The 12,083-nt window shown below is 39.4% G+C and overlaps 2 protein-coding genes across 3 annotated transcripts; both read left to right on the top strand.

Annotated features, from left to right (window-relative positions):
* The first annotated feature begins 208 nt into the window (after positions 1-208).
* On the top strand, positions 209-4,402 carry stub1 (STIP1 homology and U-Box containing protein 1). 2 transcript variants are annotated; one of them, XM_087794231.1, is made up of 8 exons: positions 209-327; positions 856-1,063; positions 1,152-1,350; positions 2,004-2,169; positions 2,262-2,337; positions 2,409-2,465; positions 2,606-2,722; positions 3,298-4,402. In XM_087794231.1, exons 2-8 carry the CDS (start codon positions 950-952, stop codon positions 3,421-3,423), a joined length of 855 nt encoding a protein of 284 aa, XP_087650357.1. In that variant the 5' UTR covers positions 209-327; positions 856-949; the 3' UTR covers positions 3,424-4,402. The 2 variants fall into 2 exon arrangements, with proteins under 2 accessions (XP_087650357.1, XP_087650356.1); XM_087794230.1 differs by having other exon boundaries at positions 783-1,063.
* A 953-nt stretch (positions 4,403-5,355) lies between these two features.
* On the top strand, positions 5,356-9,051 carry LOC148077560 (C-reactive protein-like). Its single transcript, XM_087794232.1, has 3 exons — positions 5,356-5,373; positions 5,489-5,546; positions 7,156-9,051. Exons 1-3 carry the CDS (start codon positions 5,371-5,373, stop codon positions 7,764-7,766), a joined length of 672 nt encoding a protein of 223 aa, XP_087650358.1. The 5' UTR covers positions 5,356-5,370; the 3' UTR covers positions 7,767-9,051.
* Positions 9,052-12,083: the final 3,032 nt, after the last annotated feature.

The following is a 12,083-nucleotide window of genomic DNA, read 5'->3' as shown; positions in this document are numbered from 1 at the left end:
TAATTAATTAATTAATTAATTGTCATTTGAATAGCCATTACACGTCCTACACTCAAACACTATTTGTTTTAGTCAAACTAATAAAATATACACACTTCTTGATATTAACTGGAGGAGAAGCTACGTTTGCGAAACTCTTATAACGATAATAATACAAATATTTGACAGGAAATAGTAGCCCGGCTTCCGGTGACGTCCTAACCAGTGACGTCAGCATAACAACAACCTGTCATGATAGCTCCTGCTGGGAAAAATATCGCACAAGGCTTGACAGACAAAAAATCAAATGAAATCCCAGCAGCTTTAATGTAACATTTATTAAATAAGGTAAGTGTTTGTAACGTCATGAGTCGACACGGAGTCAAAGATGAATTCAAGGCTGATGGCAGAGGTTAGAATGCTAGCGGGGAAGCTAATAGTCGTTAGCATCCGCTGCGGGGTTGAGTCGTACAGATGTGGAGGATTTTAAAGGCCTGTAGCGAGATTTAATACAAATGTCTGACGAGTTTATATAAAGACGAGTCAGCGTGAAGACTGACATCTTCTTAGCTTAGCATCGGAGGCTCGTAAATATATGCTATGTAGCTAGGCAGCTACCGTAATTACCTGAATCTTGGCGCATCGTGTGTTATAGATGTGAGACGCGACAGATTTTCTAAAACAATCCATATTGTTAAATATCAAAGTGTAAATGTTGCCACGTAAATAGCGTGGATCGTTTATTACATATCGTAGCGTGACGTGTTCGTCAAAGTGTTTCAAATCCAAATGACATGTTTCAGTGCGCGCACCGCAGTTTCATCGCAGAGGCTCGACCACCACCACCACCTAAAAGGGCCTGGTCTCGTCTGACAGGACTTTAAACGCACAGTCGGGGTGTCCGGTCGAGGAAACGGGGAACACGATAGGGAAGCAAGGCGAGGCGGGCGCCGCGGAGCCGGTGGAAAAGATGTCCGGCAGCCCGGAGAAGAGTTGCACCGCGCAGGAGCTGAAGGAGCAGGGGAACAGACTGTTCCTCTGCCGCAAGTACCAAGAAGCTGCCACATGCTACAGCAAAGCGATCGTGAGTATAGACGAGCGATGACACCCAGTACTGAATGCACTCTTGCAAAAATGTTTTGTGAACCATTTCTCTCCGTTTATTCGCCCAGAACCGCAACCCTTCCGTGGCAGTTTACTACACCAACCGGGCTCTGTGTCACGTGAAGCTGCAGCAGCATGACAAGGCTCTGGCCGACTGTAAACACGCTCTGGAGCTGGACAGTCAGTCGGTCAAGGCCTACTTCTTTCTGGGTCAGTGTCATCTGGAGCTGGAGAACTACGACGAGGCGATTGGGAACCTGCAGAAAGGTCAGAGGTCATTCTTTATTAAACACCCAATGACAACATAGGAATGGGCCTTTTTGTTATTTTGATATCTCTAGAATCCCCTTAGTAAGTAAGTAAGTAAGTCATTTTTATTTATATAGTGCTTTTCCAGACCAGGGTCACAAAGCGCTTTAACAATCAAAACAATATAAAATAAAGTATATACTTTAAAGTGCAAGATAAAACTGATGACACAACAGGAGTTCCAGAGAATCAAGGAAAAGCCTGAACAAATAAAAGTGTCTTAAGATGTTTCTTAAAGGAGTCAGTAGACTCTATCAAGCGCAAAGAGAGAGGAAGATCGTTCCAAAGCTTAGGAGCAACAGCCTGAAAGGATTTCTCTCCTCTGGTCCTTTAGTTTAGTTAGTGTTGCTTTATGTTGTTATCCAGAGATTCAAGGATATTATATTATATTATTATATTATATTATTGTCATTCAAGAACCGAGCAGAGGCTTGATGATGACAGCAAGATGATGCATCAAGAAAACTGCAGATTATAAACATTAAACAAATGAGAAATATGTTGAATATCATTTTATAACCTGTCTAATAACTCTTTGGAGGATTAGTCAAATCACAAGAGATGTTTTTGGCAACATATACAACTCTATTAAATATTCTGTTGGTCCGCAGCTTATAACCTGGCCAAAGAGCAAAGGTTAAACTTCGGAGACGACATTCCCAGTGCTTTACGGATCGCTAAGAAGAAACGCTGGAACAGTATTGAGGAGAAGCGCATCAATCAGGAGAACGAGCTGCATGCTTATCTGACCAAACTCATCCTGGCCGAGAAGGAACGGTGAGACCTTGACACGTCCGTGTTGTGAACCATCAAGTGTAGAAAGCGATCATGCAGCTGGAATAACGTGTCCTTCCCTGTCCATGTGTCAGGGAGATGGAAGAATACAAGGAGAAGCAGGACGACAATCAGAATGGAGGAGACACTGCTAAGATTTCTTCCAAACATGTCGGTTGATCAATTATCTGAACAAATCCCAGATGTGCTACAATAATTAAGTGTTTGTCTCTCAAATGTAGGACAAGTATCTCATGGACATGGACGAGTTGTTTTCTCAAGTGGACGAGAAGAGAAAAGTGAGTTTGTCGAGTCATAATCAGATTAGAGACCTTTATTTGATTAATCTTTATCCTTCGCTTTATTTATGAGCCAAAATCATGTTCTCTTATCATCTCTTAATAAAACAAATCCTGTAAACTTTTTGTTTCCTTTTCAGAAACGCGAGATTCCCGATTATCTCTGCGGTAAGATCAGCTTTGAGCTGATGAGGGAGCCGTGCATCACGCCCAGCGGCATCACCTACGATCGTAAAGACATCGAGGAGCATCTGCAGGTATTCTTGTTTTCATAAGAACTTTTGGAAGATAATGTCGTTCCTGCTTGTCAGCTGCCAGTGAAACTGTGCTTCTTTATACACAAGGATGTTAGATGTCCTGTTTGTTCAAAGACATTCAACTGTCCACGGCTAGACAGCCATTCTCTACTCGTGTCCACAAATGGATTGGATTATTTGAGTAATCTGTTCCTTTTTGGAAGAAATGTTGGTCCATACGACGCTGGCGATGAAAACTACTTTTCTTTTTCCAAAAAGACACACTTAAAGACATCTAAATAGCTTAAAGTAAAGACTTAATTTTTATGAACAATTGCTCTTGTTGGGTTGTGATAAAAAGAGGGACATTTTAGACGACAAACATTTCTGCCTATAACTCTAAAAATGAATTCAAATTTTACTCATTTTTAAGAGTAATATGTTTATTTTATTATATTTTTTGCAAAAATAAATAATGATTGCCATACAAGTTAAACCTATTTAATACGTCAAAAATGTTTAAGCTGATTGACTTTCCCGATTCTTTGACGTCGAAGATATTTCCATCACACATTCTTACCATGTTTCCCCGGCAGCGAGTGGGTCACTTCGATCCGGTCACCAGGAGCCCGTTGACCCAGGACCAGCTGATCCCCAACCTGGCCATGAAAGAAGTGATCGATGCCTTTATCCAGGAGAACGGATGGGTGGAGGACTACTGAACCTCCGACGTGACTTTGTATGTGAACTCTCAATATGCAGGGACGTGATTTATAGAAGGACGGGAGCCGAGCACCGCGTCCTGCGTCTCCTCCTCACATCATTGCTGTGAGACTTAAGAAAAACTTTAGTGGAGCCACGTCTGTGGCCTGCTGCTCCCTTTAAAATGGCTGTCCACACTTCTCCTGTCTTTTCCCCCAAAACAAGAGGCCACACTCTCGGGTGTCCTCTTGTTCTTTTCTATTTCTGAGTGCCACAGAACCAACAACCATTTCTCATCAGTTGTCTTGCTAAAGGTCAGCAACACACACCCGTTAAGAATATTTTAAGTCACTTCTATATACTCCCACAAAAAGGCCTAACTTGCTCACTTGATGCCAAAACTGTCACAGAGTTCACTGACGCCTCCTCTTCACCTGAGGGGGGCGCTCTAGACACACCCAGACACAACTGTAAGATTTCCATAATCTCTGCATGTCAATCACTTTCTAAATAACTGATATAAACTGAATGTAAACACAAGGTTTAATCTGGAGTCGAACCTCTGGCTCTTATCTGGACGTGATGAGGTTCACACAAGAAAGCCTTGAACTTCAAGCGGAGTGAATGGAAGGAGAAGCTCCGGTCCCACTGCTGGAGGTCCGTTGAGCACATGTTTGGGACCAGGCGTCAGTGCTGCTGTGAGTCCCGCACTTGTGTTTGACCAGAAGTCGCCTCCTTGTTAGATATGCTGGATGATGCCTGACCATCTTCTCTCGTCTGTTCCTCGGCGTCTCTCAACGCACTCATTCAGTTCAGTGCTCGTAGTTTACATGTTGAGCCGCTGAATTTGTGTGTTTTTTGTGTGCGTGACCTGGTGGTTGTGAACCGGCAGTGTATATACTGTTGTCTGTGTATCTATTCCATGACAAGATGGGGTTCTTTGTTTCTGGAGAAATCCTAGAGCTTGAGAAACTGTATTAAATGTAGATATGTTGATAATGTGTGTCCAGCTTCTCTGCCTCGTGTTATCAAGGTCATGAACTTTATTGAGGAACATCAGCAAGATGAGATAAATACACATGTGGATATTTGGAGTAAATTCTAATAAGGGGAAGTTAAATACTTATCTTTAAAGTAATTGGAAATGCAGCAACTTAATAATGCAAAATATATAGAGTTTACTCCTAATAGAACAAGATTTTCAATTTATTATTAGTTATGTTAACGTGTGCAAGTTATACTAAGACATGACTTGAGAATGATTAAAAAAATACACAAAAGAGGTTTTATTTAGATAACACTATCATTAAAGACACAATTAATTACCCTTTGTTAAAGCAATACTATGGAACATTTTGGACATTCTTTTGTCATATTTTATGTAATGATTGATGTTTAATTATGAACATCTCTCACTCATTTACTATTTTAAATATTTACTACATGACCAACCAAACAAACAATTCCATTTTTATACAAAAGCACATGCAATACAGTTACACTTCTCAGACACTAGGGAGAGCCAAAAACAATGTTTTCAATCTAACATATTGCATCCTTAAGTAAGTAAGTAATTTGTATTTGTATAGCGCCTTTCCAGACCAGGGTCACAAAGCACTTAAACAATCAAAACAATATTCAATAAAATATATACTTAAGTGTAAAAACTGCTCATCCAAACATTATTATAACCTCTGGATCAAACTTTTTAGAGATGTAAGCAAAAACACTCAAAGCTTATGAAAAACATGAGAAGTAAATGATCCAATCAAAAGTGAAAACATCTGGTCGTGTCTCTGAGCACATCCTTGGTTCAAGTCTGCTGGTCCGGAGTCACATGGAAGACAGTTGTCATCTGAAGCACACAGAGTCTGTTGTCTGAGGCCACGTCACGGTCAGTACCAGGAGGCTGAAGCACCGGCTTCTCTTCATGAGTTTGCAGCGCAGCAGAGAGCAACAGCATCATCATGGTAAGAGAACAATAATCTACTTTTTTTTTATGACTTTCTTGCAGGACAAACACTTGACCTTCTGCAACATCCAGACTTTGTTCAGAAGTAAAGTTACTATTCTTTGTTATTTTAGGGTTTCTCCCTGATCGTGGGGCTCAGTCTGTGTCTGGCTCTGTCGTCTGCGACACAAGGTTAGTTTCTGTCACGACTATCTTCTCTGAGCAGCTTCAACACTGACAACACTTCCATATGTTCTCGTGCAGACACGGGCACAGTGCAGCCTGAGGGCCACATGGGGCCTCTGACTGTATTTTCATGGCCCTGATTAAGAGTTGAACATGTAGAACAGACCCGGGCAACGTGGTTCCAATTATGCAGCCCACAAGATGTTAAGATAATACTGGTTATCTAACAATCATATTAGTTGTAAGTAAGTAAGTAAGTAAGTAATATTTATTTATATAGCGCTTTTCGAGACCAGGGTCACAAAGCGCTTAAACAATCAAAACAATACTCAAAAAAAGTACATACTTTAAAGATCAAGATAATACTGAGAACAACACAGGAGTTCCAGAAATTCAAGGAAAAGCCTGAACAAATAGAAACGTCTTAAGATGTTTCTTAAAGGAGTCAGTAGATCCATCAAGCGCAAAGAGAGAGGAAGATCTTTACATACTCTATATATTACCTGATAAATGTATTTATTTAAACCTGTATTCCCCACTTCTTTTATTGTCATGTGTATTTTTCAAGGGCTTTTAATTCGTAAAATTAATAAATGTATATTGAATTAAATATTACACAAATTATTATTAGCATAATAATGCTTTTTTTGTAGTGATGGTCTGATGAAGCTTCATGAAACAGTGTCATGTTGTTTAGAGGACAGTAGTTGGCGCCATCAGTTTAAAAATGATGTGATGTTTTAGTTGTTCAAAACACAGGAAAATAGTGCAGATGACGCCATCTAGTGACTCTGAAAATAATGACACTGCTTCATGAAGCTTCATCAAAACTACTTTTTTTGGAATTTATTCTAAATTTTCCAATTTAATAAATATGATTTTTCCCCCTTTTATAATATTTACAAATAAAATTAATTAAAAAAATGTAATATTATAAAATAGAATTAACACTAAAGCTATATTTTTAAAGTATTCCCATCTTATTTCATTCTTTATTTGTCCCTTCCTTCTTTCCGGCCTCTTATAACAGTCCCAGGATATAATGTGCCTTGATGTTGATGTTTCTGTGACTAAAAATTGTAAAATGTATTATTGCATCACTCTAAATACAAATTAGTTTTTAAGACCTTCCCCCTTATTTTTGTTGTTTTTTTGTGAAAATGTCCTGCACCTCGAGTTAATATTGAGATCATACTTAGAAGAAAAGTTATTTTATATTTATTTATATTTTTTATTATTTTTTACAAAATGTTTATAACATTTTATTGTCATATTTAGGTTTATGTTATGTTGATCTTTTTTTTCTTACTTGCATTTATTTAAAAAAAGGTCATACATCATATTTTGGCTCCTCGCTCATCTATGTGCCTGACGGCTAGTGATGGTCTGATGAAGCGTCATGAAGCATCGTCATTATTTTCAGAGTCCACTAGATGGCGGTCTCTGCATTATTATCCTTTGTTTTGACTGTTCTAATGAAACAACACGTAATTTTTAAAGTGATGGCGCCACCTACTGACCTCTAAACAACATGACTCTGCTTCATGAAGCTTCACAACAGTCTATGCCAGTATAAGTTGTGGCCCCTAAATGATATTGAATTGTCCTGTTCTAGTGGGTCTCGGCAACAAAGTGCTGATCTTCCCGTACGAGACGGACTTCAGCTTCGTGGCCCTGATCCCTCAGAAGGAGATGTCCCTGAAGGCCTTCACCCTCTGCATGCGGGTGGCGACGGAGCTGCCGGAAGAGCGGCAGATCATCCTGTTCGCCTACCGCACCGCCGACTACGACGAGCTCAACGTGTGGCGCGAGAAGGACGGGCGCGTGTCCTTCTACATGAGCGGCGACGGGACCTTCTTCCACCTGCCGCCCCTCACCACCTTCCGCACCAGCCTCTGTCTCACCTGGGAGTCTCTTACCGGCCTCGCTGCATTCTGGGTGGAGGGGAAGCGCAGCACCTACCAAGTGTACAAGCCGGGCCACAGCATCCAACCCCAGGGCTCCGTCATCTTGGGTCAGGACCCGGACAAGCACCTGGGAGGCTTGGAGGCCGTGCAGAGCTTCGTTGGCGAGGTCACCGACCTGAACATGTGGGACTACGTTCTGAGCAGGAGTCAGATCCAGGCCTGGCACTACGGCCACAAGGTCTCCAAAGGGAACATCTTCGACTGGGCCACCGTCCAGTACGAGCTGAACGGGAACGTGATGGTGGTGGACGAGGACTGACTGGAGGAGCAGCCTCAGCCGGCGGACACAGCTCTGGAGATCTGCGCTGGACTGATGCTCATGTGTGTCATGGTCCTTCTCAAATGTGGCATTTGTTAACACATACTTTGAGACGACAAACCTTAAAGTAATAGTTCACCCAAAACTTCACTCATTTTCTATTCACCCTCAAATGTTTGTTCATTTTAATGTAGCCACTGGAGCTCAGTTGTTGTCATCTTCGTTTTCATCTTCGTCCAAAAAGACACAATTAAGTAATTCCAAACTACTACCGTTTAAAAGTTTTTGTAGAGGTAGTTACAAGTCTGTCCTTTTTAAACACATTTCAAGTATCGCATGTGCAAGACTTGCACTGATGACCGAGCAGCTTCGATAAAAAACAAGCTAATACATAGACTTATTAGTCGCTACGTTAAAATGAACATACATTTTTGCCTTTAACTGTAAAAAGGAACAGATTAATCTAGAAATAATCTTAACCCTTAGTCGACATGAGGTTGAGTAGAAAACGAGTGAAGTTTGAATTTAGGTTGAACTAACAGAATTCACTTTAATATTGAAAACTAACTTTTCTGATGTTTGAATAGTTCTATGCTGATGTGTAAACTTTTTTCTATTTACTTTGAAGAATGACTGACTTGAACTGCTCTAATCTCACAGAGTGTAGAACTGCAAGTGAATCAAATTCAGTTTAAGAAGGTGAAAGAGAGTGAGACCTGCCACCATGTCTTCTCAGACACTGAGCTTCAACTAGAAGAGCAGTGGAGCTGACATAGAGCCTTGAGGGATCCCGGTGTAGTTGAGACACGGTCTATAGACAAACCTTCTCAACTTTACAGTGTCGGAATGATTTTTGAGGTACAATGTGATCGAGAAAGGTGAGTCGATCTTAAGTAAAATCTGGTTCAACACGTCAGAGTGTAGAAGTGAGCAGAAGATAAAGAAAGTAAAGATGTTTCATCAGTGCTCCTGGAGTAGAAACTCTAGAAGATGGTTTTAGGGCTTCATTGTACAGATGCAAACAAACCCACTGCACCGTTCACGCAGAATCTTTTTCACCAGCTGCCGGTTGGATTCTATAAAAGGATACTGATCCAACAACTTAACTTTGGGATAAATGTTCCACCAGCTTCTCAACGATCATATTTACATTGTGTTGCCTCAGGTTTAGCTGCTCGCTCATGAATCTTAATGTTTCCTCTGATGCAAAAACGCTTTCAGCTCTGAAATCTCTTCTTGCCTCAGTGTTTAAATAAAAAAATCTTTGAACTTTTGCAGCTTTACACTCAGACGATCTTGGTTCTTCTGTCAAGGTGTGTGTGTGACAATTCTAAGAGTGTAATTCTCGCTCAGAGGGGGACAACAGAGACACCCTGTGGTCAAGTTACAAACTGCAGTCAAAGGGAATCGGGGTCTAATCGAGCAAGTAGAAACAAATATTACGTTTAAAATATCAATTGAAGTCAGATATTTAAAAGTCTTGCGGTTTTGTTATCTGAATAATAGAAATATATTATACCTAATACATCATGTGTTAAATATAAACTAAAAATGGTGAATTAATAATTGAACTTCTGCCTTTGAGTTAATCATTTGATAAGAAAAACATTTTAAAATCTATAGCAGAACATTTTCATGCATTTATCAGTTGTTTTTTAAATTCATTTGACACAATCTCTTTTTCTTCTATATTATGATTTTACTTTCTACCAATGTATCTAAGTTTTTATTTTCTAACCATTACACATATTTCCTTACTTTGCTGCAAATAAATTATGGTCAACATTAACGTATTTAAAATGTTTGTTTGCATGGCTGTTTTTACATAGTTATAAAATGGACTAGACCTGTTATAAAATCTCATGACTCAAGTTGAGTTGTGTCTCCGGGTAAAGTTTGTAAAGTTTTCTTCCTACACCTGTGTCTGTCATTCTTCATGATATCAATGAAACACGCAATCACACAAGTTGTCTTCAAAACTAGGCTCTGAACTCTAGTTAATAATGTTATATATTATCCGCTTTAAAAATAAAATGATTGTTTATTTAATATTTGTGGGAATACAAACTGCAAACTGGTCAGTATCCTTAAAAAGGGATTCCAGTTTAATCATGATTCTTTTGAGGAAATAATTTCAAAATATTGCTTCTATAGGGGCTAAAACGTTCCTGCTCCTACAACACAATGGTGTCGACCGACTGGCTCTGTGTGGAGTGACCTCGACAACACAAACAGGGGGGTCTCGGTGCTCTTCAATGGTTGTGATACATTTGGAGATACGATGAGCAGGATGTGTCAGATGTTACTCGCAGAAATCCAGTCATATGGACTCACTTCTCTAACAAAGGCCTTTGGACGGAGCTCCGGGTCAGATGTTCTCCATCCAAGTGGAACACAGTAACCCCAAGTTGCAGTTGCGGGTCTGAGTCCGTGTCCATGGCTGCGTGCACTCATTATCTCTGCCTGCACCAGCATCCTCATGACCTCCTTCGCAGACGAGGGAGAAGTTTCCAGCGCGTGGCTCAGGCTTCCTTCAGGGTGGGAAAGTGCGTTCCGAGTGTCTGTTTATTTCCACCAAATCAGCCGTCGGCTCTGGCAGCAGCTAAATAAGGAGAAGACCCGGCCGATGAGTTCTGACTGCGGGTCAGCAGCCAAATGTTCCACCTTCTTGGATGTTGCAATGCATCAATCGTGGTGCCCACTCACTGTGTGGTAACACCTTTGTGGACCATCTGCCCCGGCCTCCTACGCCTTGTGGCAAACACACACACGTACACACACACGCATAAACCTTCTTTCTTTTTGTTTGCTTATTTGCCCAAAAGGCTTGCTAATGCTAATACACACACAATACCATCAGTTTCAGGCTCCTGAGAGACAAACATCCTTATATAAACACATCACTTCAGAGACCCATCGATGAACGTATGAACGACAGGATTGAAGGCAGCAGTTTTTTAACCATAGCTGAGTGATTTAGGCATTTATCATATGAAATCAATGCAATTTTTCAGAAAATTAATTTAATTTCTTTTTACTTAAAATAGAGATACTCAATTCAACTTCACTTGTCCCTTTAGTTTGTGTCTGTATAAAAGATACATCTGTGGGTTTTAAAAAAAGAAAATGTCACTTTTTCTACAACATAAAGTAAATTCAGTCGTCAGCACATAAAGTAAAGTGTAATTTATACATACACAGTTAAAAACTCAATAAGATATATTTATAGATATATTAGAATAAAGTTAAAGATTTATAAACACTTTTATTAATTTATTTTGATGTACTTTCTTTATGGAAGTATATCAATGCCATTAAAATATGTAATGTTTTACTTTAACATTTCAATTTTTTAAACTTTTGATTTTTCATTTTTTTTTAATGTTTTTTTTTATTTGTTTGTTTAAATTCGATCTAACTAATTCAATTTGACAAAATCGAATATTTTCATAGCAAATGCATTTTCTTTACACATTGAGTTCTAATTAATATTTTAATGAAAGTTATAATAATTTAAATTCAATTTAAAATTCTTTGCCCTATTATAGTAACATTTTTATATCACAAATGTAATTTGAAAAAAGGTTTAAACATTTGAAATGTTAAATTAAACCATTAAATATTGTGATGGCATTGATATACTTGTTCTTTATCATTTAAAACACATTTGCACAGTTAAAAATAAACATTTTAACAATAATTTATTTTTCATTTCATTTTATAGTGACATCATACTATAAAGTAAATTATGAACTAATGTACCTCCTTTGTTTAACAGAAAATACTCACATTAAGAGGATCAAACCGTTCTAAAATAAACACTTAATAGGAACAACAATAGACTAAAATACAATTATTAACTCTCAGAAAAGAATGTGTTTGTGATCAGTAGTTTAACTCAATCCTCAAGGCCCGGCTTAATGTAACTAAAGGGTCACATGAACATTGGAAAAGTGATAAGCATCCTTTGAAGGGAAGAGGATCAGCACCTCCGATTCCAGTCTGAGGTATTTTTCCTCTCACATGGATGAAAAGAGTATTTTCCGTGACATGGTTCTGCTGACACATATTTTGGGAGCACACACACACACACACACACACACACACACACACACACACACACACACACACACACACACACGCGTGCACAGCAGGACATCAGGACTGGCCAGGCTCCTCCACAGGCTGAGTAATTATTCCTTCTGTGCCGCTCACATTTTCTAACTGAGCAAACAGTCTGAGGGCTCGTGGTCCCGCTGGAGGACTTGGGCCGACAGGGCAGGGCCTGTGATATCTGCATATTGGCCCATGGTGGTC

This window comes from Callionymus lyra, chromosome 6 (assembly GCF_982586985.1).
Source record: "Callionymus lyra chromosome 6, fCalLyr1.hap1.1, whole genome shotgun sequence".
Taxonomy (NCBI): Eukaryota; Metazoa; Chordata; class Actinopteri; order Syngnathiformes; family Callionymidae; genus Callionymus; species Callionymus lyra.
This window is presented reverse-complemented; position numbering and strand designations above follow the sequence as displayed.

Bases quoted from the DNA above. Each gene is read 5' to 3' on its own strand.
- LOC148077560 (XM_087794232.1), top strand. The intron at 5,547-7,155 runs GTTAGTTTCTGT...GTCCTGTTCTAG, and splicing joins TCTGTCGTCTGCGACACAAG to TGGGTCTCGGCAACAAAGTG.
- stub1 (XM_087794231.1), top strand. From the start codon at position 950: ATGTCCGGCAGCCCGGAGAAGAGTTGCACCGCGCAGGAGCTGAAGGAG. The intron at 1,064-1,151 runs GTGAGTATAGAC...TTATTCGCCCAG, and splicing joins CATGCTACAGCAAAGCGATC to AACCGCAACCCTTCCGTGGC. The intron at 2,338-2,408 runs GTCGGTTGATCA...TCTCAAATGTAG, and splicing joins CTAAGATTTCTTCCAAACAT to GACAAGTATCTCATGGACAT.